Source organism: Mustela nivalis (assembly GCF_964662115.1).
Source record: "Mustela nivalis genome assembly, chromosome: 8".
NCBI lineage: Eukaryota > Metazoa > Chordata > Mammalia > Carnivora > Mustelidae > Mustela > Mustela nivalis.
In genome coordinates, this window is record NC_139027.1 from 79,147,648 (window position 1) to 79,159,977 (window position 12,330).

Here is a 12,330-nt window from a genome sequence, read left to right on the forward strand (position 1 = left end):
GGGGGCAGACTAACTCAGGGGAGGGTTTTCGAGCCCTAGTGCGGGTGGAGATGGGAGGGGAGGCTGGAGGGGATGTAGGGGAAGGTTCCGGGGGGGCCGCATCAGGAGCAGACTCAGGTTTTGGGGGTTGAGGGGATGAGACGGGAGTCGAGGTGGAAGGGGTGGAAAGGGTGGAGGGGGTGGAAGGGACCGAAAGGGGGGTGATTGGAGCGGCGGGAGGATTAGGGGGCGTAGGGAGAGAGGGGTCTTGGGGTGGGGGATCGCGATAAGGGGGAGGAGGGAGAGGAGCCGGGGCCCCTCTCGTCGGCGGGTGGGTAAAGCTCTCCGGAGGTTCAGAGAGGGGAGAATCAGAGAGGAGAGACGGGGAGGAGAGGTCCGGGTCTTTGGGAGCAGTGGGTGGCAGGGTAGGGGGAGGGGAGCGGGCCAGGAGGACCTGAGAGGTGGAGCAGTGAGAGCAGAGGGAGGGGCGAGAGCGCAGGGTCCAGAAAGCCTGGACATAAGGGACCTCGACCCATTTGCCCTGGCGTTTGCAGAAATTGCCTAGGTCCATGAGAATCTGATAGTCAAATGTGCCTTCCGGAGGCCACTGGGACCGATTGTCTAATTGGTATTGCGGCCAAGCGACGGTACAATAATGTATGAGACGTCGCCTACGCAAGTCCTGGTCCAGTTCCAGGGTCTTAAGATTGGCCAGCAGGCACCCTAGGGGTGTTTTAGAATCGAATTTGGATTGGGAGGTCCCCATGATTCGTTGCCAGGCAACCCGAGGGCTGGAGGAAGGCGTCCCCTCGTCCACCACTGGGTTGAGGAAAAACTGTATCGACTGACGTAGAGGTAGGGACGTCTCCCAGCCTCTCGGAGTCACGGAGGTCACCTGGTGACCGGCGGGGTCCGCCCTGACGCGGCCGCGATTAAGGCAGGGCTTTCCGGAAGGGGGCGCAGAATCGGGGAAACTCACCACGGCTTCGGAAGTGGCGTTTGGAAAGGCAGGTCCAGTCCGGCTAGGGAAAGGAGAGAGCCTCCCCACTGGGGTCGGGGCTCAATCTCCTCCCGGGTTTCGGCGCCAAATGTAAGGTTTTTCCGGCGAGATAAACACAACACCAGGCAAAGTGGGTGTAAGGCAAGGTTTATTAAAGGTTCTCTCCGGTGAAGTTTCAGGGCCCAGGTGAAGGGAGCCGAGAAAGTTGCACCGGGAGGAGGTGGGCACCCTCGGGCGAGGTTCCGCAACTCTGGAAAGCAGAGTGGGGGAAGTCGCGCCCAAGGCAGGGAGGAGGGGGCTTTTAAGGGGTCTTGGGGAAAGCTCAGGGGTCTTTTGGCAAGTTTCCCTTATTTGGATATCCCTCCTGCTCATCGGGATCCCATTGGTCCACAGGAGCCCAGGGCGGGGGTCTCAGGTTCCTGCTTGGGCCTTTGTTCTCCTGTCCGAGCTCAGGTGGTGTGGCGGGAACTTTCGCCATCTTGGTCCTTTGTTCCCCTGTCCGAGCTCAGGTGGTGTGGCGGGAACTTTCGCCATCTTGGTCCTTTGTTCTCCTGTCCGAGTTCAGGTCTTGTGGCGGGAATTTTCGCCATCTTTGGTAGCCCTTCCTGCCAGCCCATCATTCTGACCTTTTGCTTAATATAATGGTGTCAGGGGCGTCGACTCGGTTCTGGCTACTTCCTGCTGACAGGGGGCGTCGTCATAGGGGTAGTCGGAAGTGGGCAGGCGAGAGTAGGGCTGGAGGAGGAGTTGATTGACGGATACTCGGGCAAGTTCTTGTAGGCGACCCTGCAAGTACCGGAAAAGACAGGGAGCAACTGAGATTAGAAGGAGGATTATGCATACAGGTCCCGCCAGAGGGAGCAGCCAGGTTACCCAGTTGTAGGGGTCCAGGCCCCAAGAGGACGTGTCTCGCCGCCGTGCTTGGATCCGATCCCTGAGTTCTTTGATCTTGGAAGTAACTATACCTGATTGGTTAACAAAGTAACAACATTCTTCATTTAAGAATAGGCAGGTCCCCCCTTTTTCGGCGGTCAGAAGGTCTAAGGCCCGTCGGTTCTGTAGAGCTAAGGCTGCCAGGCTGGTGACCTGGGTCTGTAGGGCTGTGAGGGAGTCAGCAACCCGTTCCATATCATCATTCAGAGCTTGGGAGAGTTTGTAATAAAAGTCTATGGAGGTTCCTATCCCTGCTGTCCCAGTTGCCACCCCTATGGCTACCCCTGCCCCTATTATGAATGGGAGGAAGACGGCCCTTTCTTCACGGTGTTGGGGGAATAGGATGGATAGCAGCTGGGATTCAGAGTAAATGGTGGTAGAAGGAGATAATAGGATGAATATACAGCCCAGGGAGTCGTTAGTGGTCAGACAGCGATAGATTCCCTGAGGGCACGAGAGAAATATTCCCGAGGGAGTACAATACGGGAGGGAGGAGTTAGTGATGTTGGCAGCTGCAGTGGTGAGGGGGGAGGACACATTAATAATAGGTATGTTTTCCCCAATGGGGCCAATATGAACCGTGCTATTTGTGGTCGTGGAGTTGGGGAGTGGCCAATCCATAGGGAGGGGTATCCCTACAATGTTAGAACGTGTTGAAAAAGGGAAACAGATCCAGCAGTCACTGTCACCGTTTTTCGACACATTTCGCCATAGGCTGTAACTAGAGTTCAGGAGGGCCACTGTCAGTTGTTCAGTGGTAGGGGATTTCTGGATGCTACCGAGATTAATGCCCTTATAGACCAGGTCATTGGGGGGTCGGAGTCGTTTAGTCAGGTCCCTGACTGCTGTTTTAATGTGCTCACGGCTAGCCTGGTCCTGGACCCCGCCCCCATCGGAGAGGCCGACCTGACCCAGATAGGTCCAGCACACTTTCCCAGACCTGGGGTAGATGTTGCAGGGGGCAATACCTCGTTTGGCTGTCACAAGGTCGGAGACCCAATAGGTTTTCTGGTCATACATACAGGTTGTCGGTTCCTTTCCCCGGTAGCAGGTTGCAGGCATATAAGTAAAGGCTGAAAAATGGCGAGAAGTACCTGAACCCCTCATGCAGCTAGACTCACATGATTCCGCCTGGCTTGTCTGGATTAGAAGGAATATGAGAAGGGGCCCTAACCAAGCGGAGTTTGGTGGGGCCTGCCATCTGGGAGGTCCAATTAGTCTCTGTGGGTGCCCGCTTGAGATTGTTGATATGTACCCATGCAGAGTGCCCCAACAGTTTTGCAGCAGTTGGGGTGGTAAGGACAACTGTATAAGGCCCAGTCCACCGAGTTTGTAAGGAGTCTGGCCGCAAGCTTTTGAGGACCTGGTCCCCAGGGGATAGATCTCGTATACCCCCTTCAGAAGCATGGTCGCTAGGGGCTGGAATGACAGTGTCAGCGTGAGCCCTTAAGAGAGCTCGGAGGAGAGTAAGATAAGGTAAATAGGATAAAAGAGGTGGGGAGATGGCCGGAAGGCTATGATTTATAAGAAAGGGCCGGCCGTATAGTAATTCGAATGGGCTTAAGCCCGAAGGCCTGCGGGGCGTAGCTCGGAGTCTGGTGAGAGCCAGGGGCAGAAGTGTGGGCCAGGAAAGACGGGTCTCTAGGGTAAGTTTGGTGAGTTGGGCTTTCAGCAGCCCGTTGGCCTTTTCTACCTTACCCGATGACTGTGGGTGGTATGGGATGTGAAGTTTCCAGGTTATGTTGAGGCTCTCCGCTACCTGCTGGGTTACAGTGGAGATGAAGGCAGGTCCGTTGTCTGACTGGAGGGTCCGGGGCAATCCAAACCTCGGGATGATGTGCTCGATGAGTATTGTAGCCACTACGTCTGCTGTTTCTCGAGCCGTAGGGTATGCCTCGATCCAACCTGTGAACGTATCAACCAAGGTTAATAGGTAGCGAAAGGTTTTATGGCGAGGCATATGAGTGAAGTCCAGTTGCCAGTCTTCCCCGGGCTGATGCCCTCGGAGCTGATGGTTAGGCCCCGGTCTGCGGATTCCTCCTTGTGAATTCACAGCGGAACAGGTTTTGCAAGCCCTGTGGACAACTTCAATTACTTTAGATAAGGAAGGATGATAGAACAATGGCTGAAGAAATTGGTGGAGAGCCTTTGGGCCAATATGGAGGGATCGGTGGATGTCAGTAATTAGGGTGTGCGCCAGATTGCCTGGCAGGGCAATCCTGTCCTGAATGTAGATCCACCCTTTATCTCCAATTTTTCCTCCCCGTGCCTGGAGGGCTTGTGTTTCCTCTGTAGAGTAGGAAGGCTGGTGAGGGGTGTTAAGAAAGAGGATAGGAGACACAGGGGTACTTAGGGCCGTTTGTCTGGCCACTGAGTCTGCCCTGTTGTTGCCTAGGGAGACCAGATCCCTGGTTGTTTGGTGGCCTCGGCAGTGGACAATTGCTACCTCAGTGGGCAGACTAACGGCCTCAAGCAACTTGGCAATGAGGGGTCCATTAGCTATAGGGGTGCCCTTGGTAGTTAGGAACCCCCGTTCTTGCCAAAGAGCAGAGTGTGTGTGAGTTATGAGGTAGGCATATTTAGAGTCAGTGTAAATGGTGACTCGTTGTCCCTTCGACAGGTGTAATGCCCTGGTGAGAGCTACGAGTTCAGCCTTCTGGGATGTGGTCCCGATTGGGAGGGGAGCTGTCTCTAATACTGCATCCATAGTGACTACAGCATAAGCAGCGTGCCTCTGGCCATCTGAGGCCAGGAGGGAGCTGCCATCTACGAAGAGCACGCGGTCAGGGCTGGATAGTGGTTGATCAGAGAGACCGGGATGGGGAGGAGTGAGGTCTTCTATAAGTTGTAGGCAGGAGTGAACAGGTTCCGGGGTGGGTGAGGGTATGGGTAGTAAAGTCGCGGGGTTTAAGCGGGGGGAGGTAGAGAGAGAGATATAAGAGTTTTCTAGAAATAGCAGATGGAATAGTTGAAGACGGGAAGGAGTCAGATGGGCCAGAGATCGGTGGCTAAGGAGGTCTGTGAGTCGGTGGGGAGAGTAGACCGTGATAGGCTGCCCTAAGGTAAGTTTAAGGGCCTCCTTTGTAAGAGAAGCCGCTGCCGCTAGGGCTCTGAGGCAAGGTTGCCATCCCCGGGCGGTGGCATCCAGTTGCTTGGATAGGTAGGCTATAGCCCTATGCGTAGGTCCCACCTGTTGTGTTAGGAGGCCGGTGGCAGAGCCGGAGCGCTCATCGGTGTAGAGATGGAACGGTTTAGAGATATCAGGTAGGGCTAAAACTGGCCTGGTGGTAAGGCGGTCTCTCAGCTTAAGGAATGACTGACGGATTGAAGTGGGATCAGTCAGGGGACCCTGGGGGGTCTCTTTAGCTGCCTGGTACAGAGGACGGGCTAGGATAGAGAAATTCGGAATCCAATGTCTAAAGAACCCGACCAACCCAAGAAAAGATAGTATCTCATCCGCCGTTTGGGGAGGTTGGAGTTCTTGGAGGAGTCTTATGCGGTCCCCAGTAAGGGACTTAGAAGTGGGAGTCAGGAGTATGCCCAGATAGGTAACCGAAGGGGCACACAATTGGGCTTTAGAGGGGGTGACTCGATATCCCTTGGCCCCCAGGAAATTAAGTAGGGTGGAAGTGTCGTCTTGGGAGACCGAGAGGGAGGGGCTACAGAGGAGGAGGTCATCCACATACTGTAGTAGAGTGCTGGCCTTAAGGGCACACTGCTGTAAATCTGTAGTCAAGGCCTGGCCGAAAATGTGGGGGCTATCCCTGAACCCCTGGGGTAGGACAGTCCAAGTTAGTTGTCCAGAAACGTGTGTGTCGGGATCCTCCCAGGTGAAGGCAAAGAGAAAGTAAGAATCAGGGTGCAGGGGGATAGTGAAAAAGGCATCTTTTAGGTCCAGTACAGTGAAGTGAGAGGTGTTTGGAGGAACGCGAGACAATAGGGTGTAGGGGTTAGGAACAACTGGGTGGAGGGGGACCACGGCCTCATTAATAAGCCTAAGGTCTTGCACCAGTCGATAAGCCCCTGAAGGCTTGCGTACTGGGAGGATAGGGGTGTTACAGGGAGAACTGATGGGGATCAGGAGTCCCTGACGTTTAAGCCGTTCTATGATAGGTTTCAGGCCCCGGCGGTGGGCTAAGGAAATAGGAAACTGAGCTCGAGAGGGAAACTTAGAGTTATCCTTAAGCTGTACTTTAACCGGGGTAAGGTGGGAAGCGATGATGGGCTCAGAGATGTCCCACACCTGAGGGTCTACAGTAGGTAGGTCATCTGGAGCGGGGGTCGAGGGAGTGGAGAGGTGTAAGATGAGACGGGTTGAGGTGGAGGGAGGAGAAGAAGGTGAAAGACAGATAGTTGCCCTCAGTTTCTGGAGAATGTCCCTACCCAGTAGAGGGACCGGGCAGGAAGGAATGACTAGGAACGAGTGGGAGAAAGGGAACCCATCCAGGCTACAGGTAAGGGGAAGGGTCACCCTAGGGTTGGAGGAGGTCCCATCGATCCCCATAACAGTAATTGGTGAGGTTCGAGTAAGTCCCGAGTAGGAAGGCAGAACAGAGTAGGTAGCCCCCGTGTCCAGCAAAAAAGAGATGGACTTACCCGCTACCTGGAGCGTAACCCTGGGCTCGGCCTGGGTGAGAGGGGTGGCCGAGTCTGGGCTTCGTCAGTCGTCCTCCAATCCAAGCAGTTGAAAGGCCGGACTTACTGTCTCGGGGGGTCCCCCACGTTGAGGCGCCGAAGATACCCCGAGGTTAGGGCAGTCGGATTTCCAGTGGCCCATCAAATGGCATTGAGGGCAAGGCCGAGTTGGCGGCTTTGGATTGGGGCACTGGCGAGCCCAGTGTCCCTCGGCCCCGCATTTGAAACAGGCCCCCGGGGGGGTGCGGTTGGTTGCCCCTCTCTGCTGGCTCCCGGAGCCGGCCGGCCGCAGGGCTGCTACCAAGGCTTGGGTCTGCAACTGAACCTTTTGCTGGAGTCTGGCTTGTCGTTTAAGCTCAGCCGCCTCCTCACGGGAATTAAAAACCTTAAATGCCATTTTCACCAAGTCAGAAATGGGGGTCTGAGGGCCCTCCTCAGCCTTCTTTAACTTTTTCCGTATATCCGGCGCCGATTGAGAAATAAAATGAGTAGCCAGTACCGTGGCCCCCGCAGGGGAGGCAGGATCCAAGCGAGTGTACTGGGTTAAGGCCTCAGTCAATCGGTTAAGAAACATAGCGGGGTTTTCGTCAGGGGCCTGGACAATCTCCCTGATCTTGTCATAATTAACGGCCTTATTAGAAGCTGCCCGCATGCCAGCTATGAGACATTGGACCATGCGGTCGCGGCGCCGGCGGCCATCTTGGCCATCCTGATAATCCCAACCTGGTTCTACGGCTGGGACTGCCTGGGCCCCAACTGGCATGGCAGCATCAGTGAGATGGACCTGATCTGCGTGCTCCCGGGCAGCAGCCTGGATGCGTTCCCTCTCCTCTGTGGTGAGGGTGGTGGTCTGGACCACATGTAAATCATGCCAGGTGAGGTCATAGGCTTGGGCCAGATATTGGAATTCTTTAATATAGTTATCAGGACTGGCCGAAAAGGAGCCCAAACGCTTCTCAATTTGGGAAAGGTCCTGTAGAGAGAAGGGCGCATGGACTCGAACAACTCCCTCAGCTCCAGCAACCTCCCTTAGGGGGCAGACTAACTCAGGGGAGGGTTTTCGAGCCCTAGTGCGGGTGGAGATGGGAGGGGAGGCTGGAGGGGATGTAGGGGAAGGTTCCGGGGGGGCCGCATCAGGAGCAGACTCAGGTTTTGGGGGTTGAGGGGATGAGACGGGAGTCGAGGTGGAAGGGGTGGAAAGGGTGGAGGGGGTGGAAGGGACCGAAAGGGGGGTGATTGGAGCGGCGGGAGGATTAGGGGGCGTAGGGAGAGAGGGGTCTTGGGGTGGGGGATCGCGATAAGGGGGAGGAGGGAGAGGAGCCGGGGCCCCTCTCGTCGGCGGGTGGGTAAAGCTCTCCGGAGGTTCAGAGAGGGGAGAATCAGAGAGGAGAGACGGGGAGGAGAGGTCCGGGTCTTTGGGAGCAGTGGGTGGCAGGGTAGGGGGAGGGGAGCGGGCCAGGAGGACCTGAGAGGTGGAGCAGTGAGAGCAGAGGGAGGGGCGAGAGCGCAGGGTCCAGAAAGCCTGGACATAAGGGACCTCGACCCATTTGCCCTGGCGTTTGCAGAAATTGCCTAGGTCCATGAGAATCTGATAGTCAAATGTGCCTTCCGGAGGCCACTGGGACCGATTGTCTAATTGGTATTGCGGCCAAGCGACGGTACAATAATGTATGAGACGTCGCCTACGCAAGTCCTGGTCCAGTTCCAGGGTCTTAAGATTGGCCAGCAGGCACCCTAGGGGTGTTTTAGAATCGAATTTGGATTGGGAGGTCCCCATGATTCGTTGCCAGGCAACCCGAGGGCTGGAGGAAGGCGTCCCCTCGTCCACCACTGGGTTGAGGAAAAACTGTATCGACTGACGTAGAGGTAGGGACGTCTCCCAGCCTCTCGGAGTCACGGAGGTCACCTGGTGACCGGCGGGGTCCGCCCTGACGCGGCCGCGATTAAGGCAGGGCTTTCCGGAAGGGGGCGCAGAATCGGGGAAACTCACCACGGCTTCGGAAGTGGCGTTTGGAAAGGCAGGTCCAGTCCGGCTAGGGAAAGGAGAGAGCCTCCCCACTGGGGTCGGGGCTCAATCTCCTCCCGGGTTTCGGCGCCAAATGTAAGGTTTTTCCGGCGAGATAAACACAACACCAGGCAAAGTGGGTGTAAGGCAAGGTTTATTAAAGGTTCTCTCCGGTGAAGTTTCAGGGCCCAGGTGAAGGGAGCCGAGAAAGTTGCACCGGGAGGAGGTGGGCACCCTCGGGCGAGGTTCCGCAACTCTGGAAAGCAGAGTGGGGGAAGTCGCGCCCAAGGCAGGGAGGAGGGGGCTTTTAAGGGGTCTTGGGGAAAGCTCAGGGGTCTTTTGGCAAGTTTCCCTTATTTGGATATCCCTCCTGCTCATCGGGATCCCATTGGTCCACAGGAGCCCAGGGCGGGGGTCTCAGGTTCCTGCTTGGGCCTTTGTTCTCCTGTCCGAGCTCAGGTGGTGTGGCGGGAACTTTCGCCATCTTGGTCCTTTGTTCCCCTGTCCGAGCTCAGGTGGTGTGGCGGGAACTTTCGCCATCTTGGTCCTTTGTTCTCCTGTCCGAGTTCAGGTCTTGTGGCGGGAATTTTCGCCATCTTTGGTAGCCCTTCCTGCCAGCCCATCAATAATTATAACTATTGCAAGAACAGAAAAACACCACAATGAAAGGACTATCTGGAAATGCACCCATTCATAATAGCAATTCCCTTTACATTTAGAGTTTTAACATGAGTAATGTTTTTAAATGACAAATGACACTGCTCTTCATTTGGGGAAGAACTATTTTTTCAGTAAATGCTACTTGCTCAGGCAGATATTTGTAAGAAAAAGGTAAACTTTAACTGGAAAATAATTCTGAATGTTACTGTAAAGACAAGAATTCTTAAGGATTAATACATCAGAGAATGTTTTCATATTCCTAAGATATGCAAATATGTCTTTATTTGGTGAGATTAAAAAATGCATTAATAAATGCTTAGCCTTAAAAGAAATACTGAAAACTTAGATTGAGACAAAGTTGAGATGAAGAAGCTCTGTTTAGCGAAAAATCCTGATAGGGAAAATTGTACTCTAAGATGGCCAACCAAACCAGCAAGGGAATTCCAGTCCCTGTCTCAAAACCCTTCTGTGTTCTTCTTTCCTACTATGTTTCCCACGTGCACCAGAAGTACCAAGTATGTACTCCCTCCTTGTGCTTGGGACGCAGACCTTTGGAGAACAACGTCTGAGTTCACCAGTGTTGAATAAACCTCCAATCCTCTAAAGTCTCTGAGTGCCACTTGGTTCTTCCGCCAGGATTCAGACCAGGTTCTGTAACAATCCCATCCTCAACGTGAAGAGTCAAGACACAGAGGCGAAGAAATAATGGTCAGTAAATTATATTTGACAAAGACTAGGAACCACAACATAAAATAAACTAAAAAAAAAAAAAAAAACCAGTTAAAAATCGAGACATGGATAGCAAATGTGCAAAACATTTGAACAAGAACTTGGTACTGAGTTCATATATAAAACTACAAAATATATTAATGAATCATTAAAAATATGCTAATTAAAACTTCCATAGGATAACACTACCCACAATCAAAATGCCTAATTTTAAAACTGTGCAAATATGTCAAGCATTTGCAAGGATACAGAGCAACTGAATTGCCCATATAGTGCTGGTAGAAATGTACATCTGTGCATCCATTTTAGGAAATTGGTTTTGCTAGATCTACTAGATCAACATCTACTAGAGCTGAGCAAATACACACCCCATGGTCAGCAATTCCACTCTTTGTCATGGACTCAACTCAATGTTTACATTCACTCAGTAATATCGATATAAACTTCTTATTGTTGCACTATTACTATAGTAAAATTGGAAATAAGCCAAGTGTTCATTAATAATGAAATCTATTTTTTATATTTATAAAAAGAATACTGTAGTGAGTATATTAATGAAGGAACATTTCTGTTTTTTTATCAATATAAAAAATACTGTCATAAGTATATTAATGAAGGAACATTGTTACATGCAACAGAATGGATAAATTCCACATGCATAATGTTGAAGAAACAAAAGAGAGTGGATATATTTAAAGCTAAAGACCAGGCAAAACTAGAAGTACCAATTGAGGTTAATTTGGGGAAATGAAACTTTCTTGTACACTCCAGTGTTCTGTTTCTGCAGCTGCAGTTTTCTAATGGAAGTGTTCGCTTTGTAAACAATGATTATTTTACTGGTGACTTGTTCAACTTTCTGTATTCTTCAGCAATTTAAAAATGGTGTCTGATTCTTGACCTTCCTTAATAGAAAGTTAAATTTGTTAATGAAAAATTATATATGTTTATAACTATAATAAATCAGTAATTCTAAGCATCTCATAGGCAAAACTATTATAGGAAATATGGGAAATCCCACATTGTCTTTACTCCCCAGAGACAAAAAAATAAAATAAATTAGAATGATCCATACAATCCCTTTCATTAGGTTTTAGATAGACAGACTTTTGGGCTACCTTCCACAAACTCAGTGGCAGTGCTTTCTTTCAGGAAAGGCATTTAAAGAATATTTTTTGAATGCCAAATTAGCATATAATATCACATGTATATTTTGTAAAATATAAGGGTACAAGATAAAAGAATGCATCTATCTTAATTACCTACTAACAGTTCACTTTTAAGGAGTTAAATTGGGTTCATTATTGCAGAAGACACCCATCATTTAAATGTTGGAATTGTAACACACACGTGCTGTTTTCTGTACTAATTTTTTTTGAGATTTTATTTATTCATTTGAGAGAGAGAGAGCACGAGAGAATGAGAGGTGAGAAGGTCAGAGGGAGAAGCAAGCTCTCTTTGGAGCTGGGAGCCCAATGTGGGCCCGACTCAATCCTGCGACTCTGGGACCATGACCTGAGCTAAAGGCAGTTACCCAACCAACTGAGCCACCTAAATGCCTTGTACTAGTATTTTTAAGAAGATACATAAATACTTATGCTTTTAGTTCCTGTTTCTGTTTTTTTCTTTATTTAAAAAATACTTACTTTAGAGAGAACTTGTGCAGGAAGCAAGGACAAAGGGAGAGGAAGAGAGCCTCAAGCAGACTCTTTGCAGAGCTTGGAGCCCCTGCACAGGGCTTGATCTCAGGATCCTGAGATCTATGACCTGAGCTGAAACCAAAAGTCTGATGCTTAACCAACTGTGCCACCCAGATGCCACTGGTGTTGTATTGTTTTTTGTTTGTTTGTTTGTTTAACTCATGAAAGTCTTCAATTTTAGTATTACCTGTTTTCTTATATTACAAATACTAACAAAAATCAGCTGGTGCCTTTTGTGTGATTCTTAACAATGTCTTTAATCTTTGGAAATTTAATGTGTATTTACCTCTATTCATTCTATGCCTATAGAGAGAGACTCAGAAGCAGATGGCCCAGTTTCACAATATTTCATTGACATAAGTTACATTTTAACAGTCATCTATCAAAATGAGGCTATGCTAAAAATCAAGCCTTCAAGAGAAATAGATTTGTATAAGAAAAACATAGCAAGAGGTTGAAAAAGTTCAAAGAATCAAATGAATAGGGCAAAATGCTCGGTCAACATATAAACTGAGAACAGCACATTCAATATCATTATCATTAAAATGGACTAAACACTTAAAAGTAAGACCTGAAAGCGTGAAACTCTTAGAAGAAAACATAGGAATAAAACTCATTGACATGGGTCTTGATAATTTTTTTAGATACGATCCCCAAAACACAAGCAACAAAATTGAGAATAAACAGGTGGG

The 12,330-nt window shown here is 50.4% G+C and overlaps 1 protein-coding gene across 1 annotated transcript; it reads right to left on the minus strand.

Annotated features, from left to right (window-relative positions):
- Window positions 1-1,113: 1,113 nt before the first annotated feature.
- LOC309871946 (uncharacterized protein) lies at window positions 1,114-11,934 on the minus strand (the record flags this gene model as incomplete). The annotated part of the gene is made up of 4 exons (XM_082745433.1): window positions 1,114-1,765; window positions 3,611-3,817; window positions 8,538-8,904; window positions 11,925-11,934. The coding sequence occupies 4 exons, from the start codon at window positions 11,932-11,934 to the stop codon at window positions 1,651-1,653; spliced, it is 699 nt and encodes a 232-aa protein (XP_082601559.1). The 3' UTR covers window positions 1,114-1,650.
- Between the last annotated feature and the right edge of the window lie 396 nt (window positions 11,935-12,330).